Source organism: Callorhinus ursinus, unplaced genomic scaffold (assembly GCF_003265705.2).
Source record: "Callorhinus ursinus isolate GAN/ISIS: 27379988/994484 unplaced genomic scaffold, GSC_fseal_2.0 scaffold74, whole genome shotgun sequence".
NCBI lineage: Eukaryota > Metazoa > Chordata > Mammalia > Carnivora > Otariidae > Callorhinus > Callorhinus ursinus.
In genome coordinates, this window is record NW_027397136.1 from 3147420 (window position 1) to 3163518 (window position 16099).

The 16099-nt window shown below is 41.3% G+C and overlaps 1 protein-coding gene across 4 annotated transcripts in view; it reads right to left on the reverse strand.

The window, feature by feature from the left end:
- The window catches only part of WNK1 (WNK lysine deficient protein kinase 1), a 150703-nt gene extending 136662 nt beyond the window's left edge, over positions 1 to 14041 (reverse strand). For 2 of the 4 annotated variants that reach the window (XM_025851933.2, XM_025851932.2), the window contains exon 1: positions 12263 to 14037. In XM_025851933.2, the coding sequence (XP_025707718.1) occupies positions 12263 to 13021 (759 nt within the window). In that variant the 5' untranslated portion in view covers positions 13022 to 14037. Of the gene's footprint in view, positions 1 to 12262 lie in introns of all 4 variants that reach the window. The other 2 variants (XM_025851934.2, XM_025851925.2) reach the window with 2 other exon arrangements.
- Positions 14042 to 16099: the final 2058 nt, after the last annotated feature.

Consider the following 16099-nt stretch of genomic DNA (forward strand, 5'->3'; position numbering starts at 1 on the left):
CAGGGGAGCTAAGAGATTATATTCATATTCATATTTTTACTCTCAACACTTCTGACATCAAATGTGTGGTGTTTCTCATACCACCACCAAATTTTTCAATTCTCTGGAAGTCATTCCTGACACTACCTGAAGTTAGTGCAAAGCATACAGATTAAGGGCTCAGTCCCACAAAAGTGCCCCCACTTGAGATGATAGCTGGAAGTCCCAGTATAGCTGCCACCTATACTTCTGACCAACATGCTATAGATCGGGAGTTCCCACGACCCCCTCCTCACATTTGATAATTCGCCTGAATGGCTCAAAGAACTCTAACGGTTTACTCACCAGTTAATGCTTAAGAATGCAATCTAAGGCCAGCCAGATGGGAGATACATTGGGCAAGATATCACTGTGGAAATTCCAAGAAGTTTAGGAGCTCTGGATCAGGAGCTGGGGCAAAAATCGAATATATATTTATTATGCCACTTCTACATGAACAGAACTATGCAAATTTGTCCATATATTTAGCAAGATGAGAACCAAGTTTCTCACTACTGGAGAAGGGAAGCATACACGTAGGAAAAGGGGAAAGCTATAATGCACTCTATGTTGAATTGGAATTAGATCTATCAATGTGAACTTGCAGCTTCCAATATATACAGAGAGATGCAAATATATACACATATGGGGCGCCTGCATGGCTCAGGTCATGATCCTAGGGTCCTGGGATGGAGCCCGGAGTCGGGTTCCCTGCGCAAAGGGGGAGCCTGCTTCTCCCTCTCCTCCTGCCCCTCCCCCCTGCTTGTGTGTGCTCTTTCTCTTGCTCTGCTCTCTCTCAAATAAATAAAATTTTAAAAAAAGTATACACACACACACATATATATACACAGATGCACAAACATTCATGCATACGTATATAAATACTTCCTAACTCTTCACTAAAAAATCTGGAAACAATGATGCCCCAGTAGCCATGAGTACACATTGCTTTCTGAATCTTGTTCTATACTCTAAGGAACCTGTTTCCTTGGGAGAAATGGCTGGTCTAGGGCCAGGGAAGGGAAAGAACATCTTGTGCAGAAAATAAGGATATCATCAAAAAATGATAGGGACATGTTAATAAAAAGGACACAGAAGGCAGCCTCTGGCCCAATCCGGGACAACTGTTAAGTATTTCATAGTAAAAAGGTTTTCTGAGGTTATTAGTGTATCTACCACATAAAGACAAGAGGAAAAAAAATTCTGTCGTGTAATAGTTAGCTAAGTACTGGTTGTTAAAGAGGTCATCTTGTGAAAATGGTTAAGGATGACAGATGCTTAAAACATTAAACTAAGATACTTAAGCAGAGTACATAGTCAGTAAGATCTGTGAAAGCCTGTAATAGTGGCATTTACGGCAAATATGGAAGCTTCCCTTCTATCCTTGTAAGAGGGAGAGAAAATGGTCAAGATTCTCCGTGGAAGAATATCACTATGCCCCACCCCCTCCACTTATGTTGGGGGGGCAGGGGGGAAATCTAGACAAAGAAGCTGGTACAAATGCAACACAGACAATTTGTCCACCAACAGTAGTATCTAAACTAGCACCTCCATGTAATAGGGTGCCTGGTCAGGCAGAACAAATATTTGAGAGTCTACCATTTTAAAATTGCTGGTGGCTTTTTTTGTCTAAGCAGAAAAGAACAATGCACCTGAGTGTCACCTTCTTTGTTCTGGGAAGAACCACTTGAGTGGCCCTTCTCAGTAATGTAATTGAAGCAAATAGATATCTTTTGCCCTACAGAAGGTACATACCAGGCTCTATTTTTGACTTTGATAAAAGCATCCCTTCCAATAATATTAAATGGTACCAAGTTAAGAGAAAGTGTGTACAAATACACACACACACAAAAGGCTCTTGGTAACAAGCATGCAGACTCCAAGGCCTTCCCTTTTAAATTTACTGTTACTAGAAATGGCCCTGAATGAAGTCCACTGGCTGGAAAGTTTGCCCCATCCTCAACATCCACAATAATGCAACTTACCTTGAAGGAAGAGAGAATGAAAGCCTAAGCCTATGCCTAGGATGAAAGAGGGAAGCTGAAAACCTCTACAGACCCAGTTACTCTAAACAAAACAAGAACATTTTGAACAATTTCCATACTGTGAAGCGAGAAAGATCTCGCTGTGCCCAAGTATGGATTACCCCTGGTATAACAGGGTAAGGAATTGTCTGACCTCAAAAAACCATTTTAGTCTAAAGAACATCCAGGAATCCAGGCCTATGGGATGATATGCTTATTAGTCTGTCCTGGTGTATACATAGGCCAGTAAGATCAACTGATACACTTTAAGTGTCTTACTAAATTAATACGAAGTCTTGATACTTCAAGAAGAAAATCTCATTTATCTGGAAATCTTACTTGAGGTAACATCTTATTCCCATAACAATGATGAATAAATTAAACGTTCCAAAGGATTTCAAAACATAATTATGTAATTTAAATGAGATTTCTACTTGGAGCTCAAACAAACAAGAAAGCCAAGTCCTTCTCGATAGCATATGTAATATGTCAAAGTACACAGTGAAAAAAAACAAAAGAAGATTTTTTTAAAAATCAAGGAAAAAAGTCAATTTATACCATCAGCATCAAGAGCTAAACTAACAAACTTTAATTTCAATCTCCAAAGTAAGTAAAACTAAGTCCTACGGAAGTTATACAATAACAATTAACATGTTGATCTATTTGTTAAGTACTCCAATATCCTTAATTCTGCTTTCCTGGTTGAGTAAAAAATAGCATTGGTACCTAACAATTTTAGGAATTTAGGAATTTAATTTTTACTAACAATGTAATACTTGAAAATGAACAATCTTTACAGAAGTTGCTAAAGACCACTGACAAAAATCCTACTAATGCTACTGCCTTTCAATTTGTCTCTATTAGATGGAAATTTGATACACACAGACGACAGAAATACCGCTTTACCTTAAATAAGTCTAAACAGAACATCCTGTGATAACCAATGAATGTAAATAGCATCTAAAAAACTCTGAATACACCAATAAGTTAATTAAAAAGACCCTACCATCTCCCTCCTTAAAGAATCTACATATAAATACTGGCTAAAAGAACATTTAAATAGAGATTCATATCATGAAGTGAAATATAAAGGTGTAAGATGTTCAACGACGAATTATAATTGCTAAATAGAGCAAAAGGACTTAGAATTCCACAAAAATTCAAACTCTTCTTCCTGGTTTAACTGAAGTAATTTGCAGTGGAAAGAACAAGATACACCATGATCTTAAATAAGTTATTAAACCTGAGTTAGTTTCTTCAAATATAAAATTAAGAAAATATCTGCCTTGTACTGTGCCTGTTGCAAAAAAAGGCTCTCATTAGATAGGTATTAGTAACTGTTAATACCTTTCCAGATTAATTAGCAAGGAACACTTTGCAAAAAAAAGGCCTGAAGAAAGGTATGCAGTATTTAGGGCTTTTGTTATAGAAAAGTCCATTTTTACCACATTCTAGAAACAGTATAGTAATTCAGAATCTTTCTTGTAACAAAATTTTATTTGAAATCTTGCTGTTTCCTCAAGTGACACACAAAGATGGGTCATTTCAGAGAGATGCTCACTTTTGAAGTATATATCACCATACTATTATGTAAATGAAACATGAAGTCCAGAGATTATAGGAGAGAAACGAACTCTCTTTAACCAGAACATTACTTCCAATGAGTATTCTGGTAAGTATTCTGGACACTAGTTGATAAATAGCATGAAGTATGAAAACTTATTTGGACTAAATCTAACTATCCACAAAAATAACCAAAACTAAAATAATTAGCTTAGAACAGACCCTTAAGATAGATACTGAGGCGGAGAAAGCAGAGAAAATACTTTTTCAATGCTTCAAGTTTTTAAAGCCCTTTCCTTGCTTATCTATCCATCTCATCCTTGATCATGCCTTCTACTTAGCCAATCTTTCTTGCCCCATACTCATTTAAACTTGTCTAAATAAAAGAAATAATTAACCTTCCTCAGCCATTCCCTTAAAACCACTACAAATTTTCCACTATTCTCAAACTGTAAGATCACCAAATACCTGGAACAAATGTGACATAATGTTAATCTGTTAATTCTGCATGTACATGTGAGTTTGTGATAACATCCTTTGTATAGCTTTTCCAAAAAAGGAACTTTACTTTATTAATACAGAATAATTTTTAAAATATGTAACAAGTTATAAAAGCAATACACTGTGTGTGTGTGTGTGTGTGTGTGTGTATTTTAAGAGGTGGGGGGAGCATGGTGGAGGCGCAGAGGGAGAGAGAGAATCTTAAGCAGGGTCCACACCCACTGCACAACAGACCTCACAATCCTGAGCCAAAATCAAGAGTCAGATACTTAACTGACTGAGCCACCCCGGTGCCCCCACACTGTATGTTCTTTATGGTGTGTAAACTGTATTTAAATCAAGCTGTTAAAAAAACACACACACACACAAGTCAACCCAAGATCTAGATACATGTTCGAATAGAATTTCCCCCAATGATGGAAATGCTCTTTATCTGTGCCATCCAATACGATAGGCACATATGGCTTTTGAGCACATGAAATGTGGCTAGTTTAACTGAAGAACTGAGTTTTTAAATTTTATTCCATTTTAATTAAGTTAAATAGCCACAGGAGGCTAGCGAACAATACATAAATCTAGGATGTTACCAGTGACTTCCATCCACCCTTGCTCACATCCCCTTACATAATCCTGAATTTTGTTAATGACTTAATAGCCAAATACAATAAATTTCCAAAGCCTAACTAATCTCTACAACTCTTTTCTAGTCCTTCTAACATCTATTCTCCAAAATTACTACTATGCAAATTGGACTTCTCTACTATATTCCTTTCTTAAAATTTTATTCCCTTGATATTGCCATTCTTCTAGCATTCTATTTAGTCTAACCCCTGGGCTCTTTTTTTCCACTGCCCACCCATTAATTATTCCTATTCTGCCCCAGGAAAATTATCCTTCCCTGGCTCTTCCTCTATATTTATATATATCCTCTCCCTCGATGATTTCATGTACTTGCATTATTTCAGCTATGACTAACACAGACATTTGGGAATCTTGGACCTATTCTTCGAGCTTCAATAATATATCCAACTGCCTACTGAACTTCTTCCTGGAGGTTTCACAAGTACCTCAGGCTTAACATGTCAAATTGAATGTATCTCCATAGCCTTTCCCCTCCCCCAAAAAAACAAAACCCCTAATTCTTTCTTATTCCTTCCCTCAGTTGACAGCACAATCACCTATCCCTACCCTTTTTTATCTGTGCTTCATTTTTCCTCCAAATGCCAATTCATCACCAAACACTGAATATTTTATCTCCGAAATATTTAAAGATTCCTTTTCTCTACTACTGCCCTCATTTCAGGGTGTAGAAACCTCATACTCATACCCCAGCTAAACTCTACACAGACCTTGTACTCCTTAAATCCATTCTCCACAATTACTACTATGCAAATCTACTTACCTTCTTTGTTTATAATTCTTTAGTTACTCTCCACTGCCTATAACTGAGTATTTGTGTGGGAGGGGTGTGTGCAATGTTCAAAGAGCATGTAAATATAAATATGATAATGATGTCTAGGAATTCTTCAACATGTTAAAGAGATGACCTGTGCATTTTCCAAATTTATCTTAACCCACAATGACATGCCAGTCCAAGTAAGGAGAGTATCCACGTAGAGATCGATATATAAGGTCATTTAGCACAAAACTACTGGCCATTAAGATGATCTTGTCAGGGACACCGGTTGGCTCAGTCAGTTAACCGTCTGCCTTGGGCTCAGGTCATGATCCCAGGGTCCTGGGATTGAGTTCTGCATCAGGCTCCTTGCTCAGCAAGGAGCCTGCTTCTCTCTCTCCCATTCCCCCTGCTTGTGTTCCCTCTCTCGCGGTCTCTCTCTGTCAAATAAATAAATAAATAGTCTTTAAAAAAAAAAAAGGATTTTTTTTTAAAGCACTATTATCCTTTTATTATCTATAACACTTTACAAAGTATCTTCACATAGTTTTTCAGTTATCTTCAACAATCCAGTTAAGTCATACTACTAATAAATCAGCATTACAGATGTAAGTTCCTTACTCAGGGTCAGATAATTGAGTAACAGAGAACCCAAATGTGCTGCCTTAGAGGTCTTTTCCATCATAGAGCATTGTGTTATACTATAGTGAACTCTCCAAATACAAGATTAGAGAATCTGCTGTGGACCAAAAAGAGGCAAGGAGTATGGATAAAACAACCCTGAGATTTACAACTATTTCTAACTTAGAAAAGAACATAGTATTTATCAAAGTAATTTGAGAATCTATTTATATCTTCAAAGAGCTCAAGGACTAGTTAAGGAGACAAAGAATATAAACAATTTCGAATCATTCCAAAGAATGCCATAAGAATGATCCCAAAAGGAAAAAGATCTCAGCAAATTCTGGAAGGTAATAATTCAAAAAGGCTGGCACTTGAGAAAGTGACAGGTCATTAAATTACAAAGTTAGGCAGAAGACAGGTAAAGCTAAAGAATTTCAAAGCACTGATGACAATATGTTCAATTCCAAAGTTCCCCCCATAAGGACAGCAACAATAAGAGTTTTGCTACATGAATTTTCAAGCATAAGTATAGACAAATCAAACAAAATATTCAAAAATATCCTCAAAGAGACAGCCTAAAAAGATGCTGTATCATCACTGTTAATACTTACGTGGCAGGCCCTGTCCCAAATATTTTATATTTACATAATTCATTTAGCTGTCACAACAACTCTATAAAGTAGGTACTCTTATTACATCCCATTTTATCAATAGGAAACTAGCACAGAAGTTGCCCAAAGTGACACATCATTAGCAGGGTCAGGATTTGAATTCAGTTATGTTCTTAATGACTATGTTATACTGCAGAAAACAATGCCCTCTTCAAATCTAAATTTAGGTCATGCATGGTAAGTCTCACCTATTCCTGCACACAACAGTGGTCCTGTTAAGAAAAAAAAACAAAAAAACAAAAAAATTCCTCAAATAAAATGCAAGATGCTAAAAATAAATACAAAGAACTGGTACAGCAAAACCTAGTAACTTTGAGTTTTTTCATGTTATACTAACATTTTCAGAAATTATAATTTGAGCATAACCACTCTTGCTACTTTTACAGCTTCATCTAAAAAAGCTAAAAGCTACTAGAAAACCCAAATAAAAACTCCTATTCCCATTTTTACCAAACTTAATTTCTGGTTTTTGGTTTATCCATTCAATTTTACAATACCTCTAATTTTAATGCCAACAAAATTGGTTGTAATCAAATTTTAAAATAATAATATAATTTGGTCCCCCCTTTAAAAAAATAAAAATAATTTCTGAAAATGAGAGCTCAGTTTTAGTTGAATGTTTCCATACAGATTAAGCAGAATGACTTTCAAATGACCAGGAACTTGCACTAAAACCTAAATATCAAGAAATGAACTCAATCACCATACAATAGATTCCTCATTTGTTTTACACAGAAACAACCTTACACTAGGAACAACTGTGATACTTAAGATACTTAAGATGAGAAAAAAGGTAAATAGAAAAGGAAAACATTTAAACCCTTAACGCTAAGAAAAATCACTGAATCAACTTAAATATAATTCTTAATTCCTGTACCACAAAGATTACTTCCTACAGCAATAAATTTACATATATTTTAAATCATACCAAACCAAAATTATGCTATCTTTAATCCCATTCTGTCTTGTTAGGAGGGAAAAAGGATTACTTTAAACAAGTTACCAATCATTCTTTAATTTGCACAGCAGCAACACTTGAGTTATCTCAATGTTGCCCATACTCTTCAGTGACTCTGAGACTTTAAAATAAACAAACAAAAAAAACCTCCAAAGATTATTCCCTGAAATCTTGTTCCTGGGATTGAAAATTACGGAAGATTCTCATCCTGAAAAACAAGGAATTTGGCACAAATGTAAAAAATAAAGGCAAAAAACCCATCAATATTCAAATGGAAGATTCAGTTCAGGAGTTATTTTAAGAACTAAAGCAAAGAAATAAGTTATGGTTTCTTAATCACAGAACCACATCACATTTCTGCAGCACTGCTAAACTTTTTATGAAATACTAATAAAAACCTGTACACCTGAAACTAATGTAACATTGTGTCAACTATACTTCAATTTAAAAAAAGAAAACTAAGTCCAAAAAAAATTATCATATACTCATGATGAGACATGACCCTTAATTAAAAAAAAAGAAGAAGAAGAAAAAGAAGCCAGAGCAAAGCAAGCACTAATAACATTGGAGCTTAAACAAAATTTGACTTCCCCTTCCAAGTTGATCTGGAAACAATCTCATCAATATACAAAGTGAATGTATCAAGTTATCAAGTGAAGGCTAGAAGCAATTTGGGGAGAAAAGTACTTAAAGTAAGTAATATCATTTATAAATCTGTGTATAAATACATTTTCTTTAAAAAATTATGCTACATTTCTGGGGCACCTGGGTGGCTCAGTTGGTTAAGCTACTGCCTTCAGCCCAGGTCATGATTCCAGAGTCCTGGTATTGAGCCCCTCCTTGGGCTCCTTGCTCTGTGGGGAGCCTGCTTCTCCCTCTCCCTCCGCCTGCGGCTCCCCCTGCTTGTGATCTCTCTTTCTCCATCTTTCACTCTGTGTCAAATAAATAAATAAAATCTTAAAAAAATAAAAATAAAAAAATAAATAAAAAATTATGCTACATTTCTTAAAAAACTAAGATCCTTCCATAGAAAAGCAATGTAAACTCTGCAAAGTCCAGCAATAACATTTTCTGACCAAGGCAAACTGAGTATTAAAATTTAAGGCATGTCATTTGCCTAATAAAATCAAGTAAAGAAATCTGCATCTTAAAAGATCAAAGTTAGTAATTAAGATCCTGTGGTATCAAAGTATTACCTAATATTATTTATTAGGAATTGATACTTGTTTTAATAGCTATGCATACAGTGATTCTAAAAATTAGTTTGATGGAAACAAATTTGATTTGTATACCACCTTCACTCATTCTCCAACCCAAAAAGCCTACTTATACATTTGAATTGATAAAATCAATACCCAAACCAAAGTATTGAATTTGCTATGGTTATAGAATTCTGAAGAAATCTGATAGTGACTTCCACACCAAAATACAATTTCCTCATTTGAGATGTACTAATTAGCCATTTACTAGACTACAAATGTTTTAACATTTCCCAAATCATTAGATCCTAACCAGTTTTTTTTTTTAAGATTCTATTTATTCACTTGAGAAAGAGAGAGAGCACTGAGGAAGAGAGAAGCAGACTCCCTGCTGAGCAGAGAGCCCAAAGAGGGTCTCAATCCCAGGACCCCGAGATCTGGACCTGAGCTGAAGGCAGACACCCAACCCACTGAGCCACCCAGGTACCCTGATCCTAACCACTTTAAAATTTGTTCTTTACCAATCTAAGCAAGTCATTTACCTGCTCCATGATTTCAGGTTCTTTATTAAGTAGTTGGGCAGAATAACCTAAGATTTCTTCCAATTTTAATACACTAAGATTTTTAACTCAACAACTGAATACAATATTTCTCCTATCTTCCTACAAAAAATATGTATGTTAGAAGTATACTTTCATGAAAAAGCTTTGCTTTCTTCCCAATGCTTTAACAATCCCTTGACTTGTCCTTTAATTTGTATCCAAAGATAAGAACTCAAACACTCACCTAATGAATAGGTTATTAGGAAAATGTCCTGGTCAAGAAACCAAAAATACTGCCCAACTACTGGTATAAAGGATCCTGGGTCTGGGAAAATCACATTTTAAAAAACAAAACAAAAAAATTGTATAAACAGGGCCAAATGACATATGAAAGTTTCTAAACCAGGGTACCACTCAATGAGCTAGGATTTATTTGGTTCTGCAGCCAAATCCTCAACTCACTTAAAAATAATATGGTGATATTATGTATAAAGCATCAGATATTCTTTAATTTGACCATGCCCATGTCTAGACAGAGAACAAATATCCAAAAAGCAATGAGTTCAAAGAAAAACTGAGCTTAGACAAAATTATTACATTAGACAAACTGATTTTTCCCACTGTATCATTAGTTCCAAGATAAATAAACTATCAAAAAATGCCAAGTGAGGGGCGCCTGGATGGCTCAGGTGATGATCCCAGAGTCCTGGGATCCAACCCCGCAACAGGCTCCCTGCTGGGGTCGGGGCGGGGGGGGGGGGGGGGAGTGTCTGCTTGTCCCTCTCCCTCTGCCCCTCCCCCTCCACTCACGCTTGCTCAAATAAATTTTAAAAAATTCCAGGTGATTAAGGAAAACACACACATTACATTCTGATAAGTCCTCAAAGTTAAATTCAAATTGAAACTAACAAAATTAATCCATAAAGTGCTCAACATTTACTTGGGTCCAGTCTTTTTTTTTTTTTTTTTAAGATTTTATTTATTTATTTGAGAGAGAGAATGAGAGAGAAGAGAGAGCATGAGAGGGGGGAGGGTCAGAGGGAGAAGCAGACTCCCCGCTGAGCAGGGAGCCCGATGTGGGACTCGATGCCGGGACTCCAGGATCATGACCTGAGCCGAAGGCAGTCGCTTAACCAACTGAGCCACCCAGGCGCCCTACTTGGGTCCAGTCTTAAGAAAGTAAGGTAACCAACTAAAAAAATATATCTATAGAGCACCTATTCAAATGTAAAACCTTAACAAAAGAATAAAATCCAGGATCAGCAGCAATAGGCACCCCTGGTACAAAAGCAAAAAAAAAAAAAAAGTGTCCTCGTGTAAACAGAATTTTTGCCTGTAAACCAAAAGGATTCAGACCTAAGTTTTTGAGTATGACTGATCAATAGGAATAAATTATAGTTTGACAAGATTTTTTCAAAAAGGTCTGCACCCTTTTCAATATAAACCACCATAAAATTGAGCTTTTATTTCACAATGCCTTAGTTCTACATCATTTACTGTAAAACTTAAGAAATTATTACGTTCCTAAAGAACTTGTCAGTTTTTAAGTTCACTTCCTTCCACATGTTGAGTTAACTTCCCTTCACATCTGATATGGCCTTGGTCATTTGGAAGGTGACATTCAAATGGTTAAGTGCTAGCGTATTCATTCATGGATAAAATAGATTATTTACTTTCATATCCTATTTTGATCCATTCAGTCCATTTTCTTGACAAGAAGAAAATGGATAATGGCATTTTTCCTGTATACTGTAACTGACTTTTTCATTCAGTGGAACTCTGCTTCTTCAAACAACCTGCGTTCACTTCCGGATGAGAGCAACGTTCAATGAAGCTGCTACAGGTCAAGCAACAAGTTGCCCAAACCTAGCTATTTAAACGTAGAATATACTTGTCAACCAGAATGACACACCATTAGGTACACCATGAAAACCTCCCTGAGAGGTTAAAAGCAAAGCACTCTGAGTCCTTTGGACTCCTGGAAAAGTCTGGCTTAAAAACCTTTCTTAACAAGTTTAAAATAACCATAGTGACATTACAACTCTCAAAGCACACAGTTTTACATGGGCTCTTGTACTAGTCACTGTATAGTGAATGGGGTGAAGTCTTACTAGTTTTAATCTACCCTGTCAGGTAACCTCTAGCTACCAAAAGGCTTAAGCGTCATCAAGTGGGACAGTATCAAACACTTATTGTACCTTTCTAGTCCGAAGTCAATTATCCAGAGAAGAAAGTCTTTTTTGTAGTTTATATTAAATGCCTGTGCAATCACCAACTAAGATATATCCCAAGTAAGGTCATTCGGGAACAAGGTCGTTCTTATTTTAAAAGTACAGCCTGATCTCGGGGATGGAAACTCGCATGTAACACACCAGCAGCTAAACAGTGCAGAGCCTCTGCTGAGATTGAAATGCACAAGGCAAGAAGACTCTGTACTTTCCTAACTCAGAAACTTTCCCACCAACTCCGAGTTTCCTGCCAGACACTAAAACAATAACAAGTAGGTAATGCGTTTGTTCTAAGGTGATTTTCACCACTCCCCCCAGTAGCAAACCTCTTTGGCTACCAATAATTCTTATCCTACGTAGGTCATGTACCAAGTTCTAGTTTCAATCTCTTTCAAAAGTTGGCCTCCCACTCCCCCACCCCACGCCCCGCCAGAGCGAACAGTTAAGAGAACGACTTGTAAAGGAGGAATCGATAAACTGGCTTCACCGAGCCAAATGTAGATCCAAGCTACCGTAAAATAAAGAAGTGGGGCTATACCTGCAGTTCACACCAGGCGACCTCCACTGTAGTTTCAGTGTCCAGACCTTTGTAGACGGTCTTAAAGGAGCCTCTGCCAATTTCGATGTCAAACTTGAGAAAGCGGCCATCATTGGACATTCCCACGGCCTTGGTCTCCAGCTCTTCGATATCATCCTGTTGCTGGCTCCGTTCCTCCTGTAGCTCCTTGGCGCTGCCGCCGCCGCTGCCGCTTCTGGCCGACGGAGGCTCCTCTTTGCTCCCCACATGGTTGGGCTGGGACACTTGGCGATCTCTGCTGGTACTGCCGGGGGCAGTCGCGGCGGCAGGGCCCGCGCCGGCTGGCTCCCCAGGGGCGGCAGAGGCAGGAGGTAGCTGGGCTACCTGGGCAGCGGCGGTGGCGGTCAAGGTTTCCTCGCGGTGCGGCTCCGGCGGAGTACTCTGCGGCGCTACCGCGGAGACGGTGGGCTGGGGGAGAGAAAGGGGAAGCCCGGGCAGTTCCAGCGCAGTGGCGTTGGAGTCGCAGATGACGCTGCGGCGGAAGAAGCGGTGCTCGGTGGTGGTCGTGGTCGCGGCCGCGCCACGGCTGTCCTTGTCCATAGTGTGGCGGCGACGCCGGTACTCCTCTGTCCGGCCGGTCCCAGCGTCGGGCGCCGCGCTGCCCAGTTTCTCCCCCACCGAGGAATCGGAGCTGGAGCCATTCTTGGGGGAAGGCGCCGGCGGCGAGAGGAACAGGGAGCTGGGAGTGCTGCTCTGCTTCTCTGCGGCGCCGCCTGACATGGTCGGTCCGCAGAGGCGAGGCGAGCGGGCTCGAACTTGTGAATGAAGAGAGGGCGAGGGGCCGAGCCCGAAGAGCGGCGGAGGTGAGCGGGTCCCGCTACTAAGGCTCCCGCTCCCGGCGGGTACGGATGCACCCGGACGGCTCCTCACTCAGCACTGACAAGCCGCCCCGAAGGAGACGCGGGCCACTGGGCCCAGTTGCGGCGGCTGCTGCGGCTCACGAGGCGGGCTCGTCGGCGGGCGGTCGAGGAGCTGAGCCACGGGGGTTAGCGCCTCACGGTCCGCATCCATCCTGCGGCGAGCGGCGGCCGGGAAGGCTGGAGCAGCAGAGGCGCCGCAGTCATGAGGGGCAGGGTAAGGAGCCGGCACCGAGTCGAAGCGGATGCGGCGGCGGCTTCAACTCCCCGCCGCCGCCGCTTCCCGAGCTGGGCGGGCTAGGCCCCGGGGGCGGCGGCAATGCGAGGAACGGACGAGCACGGACTCCCGAGCGGTGGCAATCCCAGAGCCGAAGAGGGTGGGAGGGGCCGAGGAAGGCGAGGGAGGGCCGGCCCGGGGGCTCCCGGTCAGTCAGTCGCCTCCTCCCACACGCGCCCCCAGCTAGGGGGACCAGTCTCACAGGGCGCCCATCGCCCTGACGGGAAGAGCCGAAGCCTCGAAGCCTCGGTGCCTGAGGAGCGGGCCCCCCCTTCCCCGAGGCCTCCCCGCCCGCCCCGGGCCTGGCAAACCCCCGTCTCCTCCCGGGCCGGTGCCGGGGGCTGACAGAGGGAGGGAACGGTGGGGAGGGGAGGGCCGCTCACCGCGGGGCCCGAGCTCCGCGGCTTCTCTGGGCCGAGAGTAGAGGAGACCGAGAGGACTGGGTGAAGGGAGTTAGGGAGAGGAAAGAGTAGTCACCCCCACCAGGCTCCTTCTGTCACCGAAGATGGGGGTGCAGAGTGGCCGAGCGTGGAGAGCCGCGTCCGCCGGGGAAACTCTCCGCGCTAAATGGCGCCGGGCGTCTGAAGCCTCCACACAGCCCGCTCGGACCCCGCCCCCCGCCGCCCGGGGCGCCCCACCCCCACCCGGCTCTCGGGGCTCTCGCGCAGGCGCGCTAGTACCGAGGCTCCCTGGGATTTGTAGTTCCCGCCTGTGAAGCATGAAAGGGATTGGGGAGGAGGGAGCCTACGACTTCCGTGATGCTCTGTGGTCGCTTTAGCCTGATGCCTCATGGGAGTTGTAGTTTTCTTCGGAAACCGCCCCTTCTGGAAGGCTGACGGGAGCGTCACCGTGGGTCGCTAAACCCCATCCTTAAGTCAACGCTAGCTAGGAAAATCATTATTTAGGGTTTAATTGTGGAAAAAGGGCCGGAAGAAAAAAAAGAAGAGGGAGGCAGGACGAGAGGAGAGATTCCCGTCATGCACTGCTGAGGCGAGAGAGCGCTAAGAGGTTGCCATGCAATGAAAGATGATCTGTTGTTCATCTTTAATGGAGAGAGCCGCAGTAGTGTTGAGTGTAGGGGTGTGGGAGTGGAGAAAGAAAGCAAAGCAAAGAGAACCAGAACCTGAGCTCAGAGAGCCAGAGGGGCTGAAGACTCCTTCCTAGGGTAAAAGAAATTTTGTGAAAATTGTGCATGGAATTAATAGTGATGAAATGGGTTGCGGGAGGAGACAGGGAGTGCTACCTCCTCTCCTCTTCCCTTCCATAACAAATAAGGCCACACTCTCAGCTGCAGCCCCACGATAGATATTCTGGCTTTCAAAGATTGGCTGCCCTCCTGAAATCCAGGAGCATATTGAATCTTTTGCTATGCCAGAAAAAAATTAACGGTGCGGTGAGCGAAGATTCGAGAAAAAAGAAGGTCCACGTATCTTTGCGTCTTTTACCACAAACTTGAGAGAGCCGAGTTGACTTTTGCTATGTAGTCGATTGGGCTTAATTTCCATCTTTCATTTGCCTGAGGGCTTAGTAAAACAACATCCCCTTTCCCTAGAGGTACGTGAATGTACACATGTAATTTATACCATGGCTTTGGACTTAAAGGAAATCTGGATCCATGTAGTTCACAGTAACGGAATGCTTTCCTTGAAAGCATCCTTAGGCTCTCTGGACCCCTTTGCTCCTCGCAACTACTCAAGATTGTGCAGGTGATGAGCACCAGGGGGCACCAGACAGAGTGGGAAGCCAGACCAGTCAGATGGCAGTTAAAAGTTTTAGCCCACCGGGTAAGAGCGGGAAGATCTTAAACGTATGCAACCGCATCAGAGCGTCCATAGACTTCTGCCTCTCATCAGCGCCCGCTATAGAACGAACTCAGAAGCACACTTCCTAACCGAGCGCCCCACTAAGAGTATGAGTAGTTTGGAAGCAACTTGACAGAAGATTCGTTAGCACCAGTTTCCTAGAAAATGCCCACAACTTAACGGGATGAACTCCACCTAGAGAAGATTTGCTATATAATTTATATGATATGTAAAAGAGTTACACTGTTTTCAATTTTTCCTCAAAAGCTACACTTTCAGGTTTACAAAAAAGTTGGTTTTAAAAACAAAGGTTGTTAGGTTTCAAAAAGCTAACAGATTATGAACACTTTAAAATATGACTTCAGGGGCGCCTGGGTGGCTCAGTCGTTAAGCGTCCGCCTTTCAGCTCAGGTCGTGTTCCCAGGGTCCTGGGATCTAGCCCCGCGTCGGGCTCCCTGATCCGGGGGAAACCTGCTTCCCCTCTCACACTCCCTTTGCTTGTATTCCCTCTCTCGCTGTCTCTCTCTCTCTGTCAAATAAATAAATAAAATCTTTAAAAAAAATAAAGTAAAATATGAATTCAGTGAGGGCAACTAGAGTACACATTACCAAGGCCCTTGACAATCATGCCTTATCAACATGTTTTTTTTAACAACAAACAATTAAGTTCATTGTAAATAATTAACTGTTGAGGTAAAGCCACTCTTGCCCACCTGACAGCTTTTCCTACCGGTGTAACATTAGCTTCACTATGAAAACAGGTACAACTTTATATTGAATATAACCATATTGTGTACAATGGTTGGATTTAAAGGTTAAACTGTTTATTTGCCAAGTTCCCTTTTTAATGCTTACCAACTTC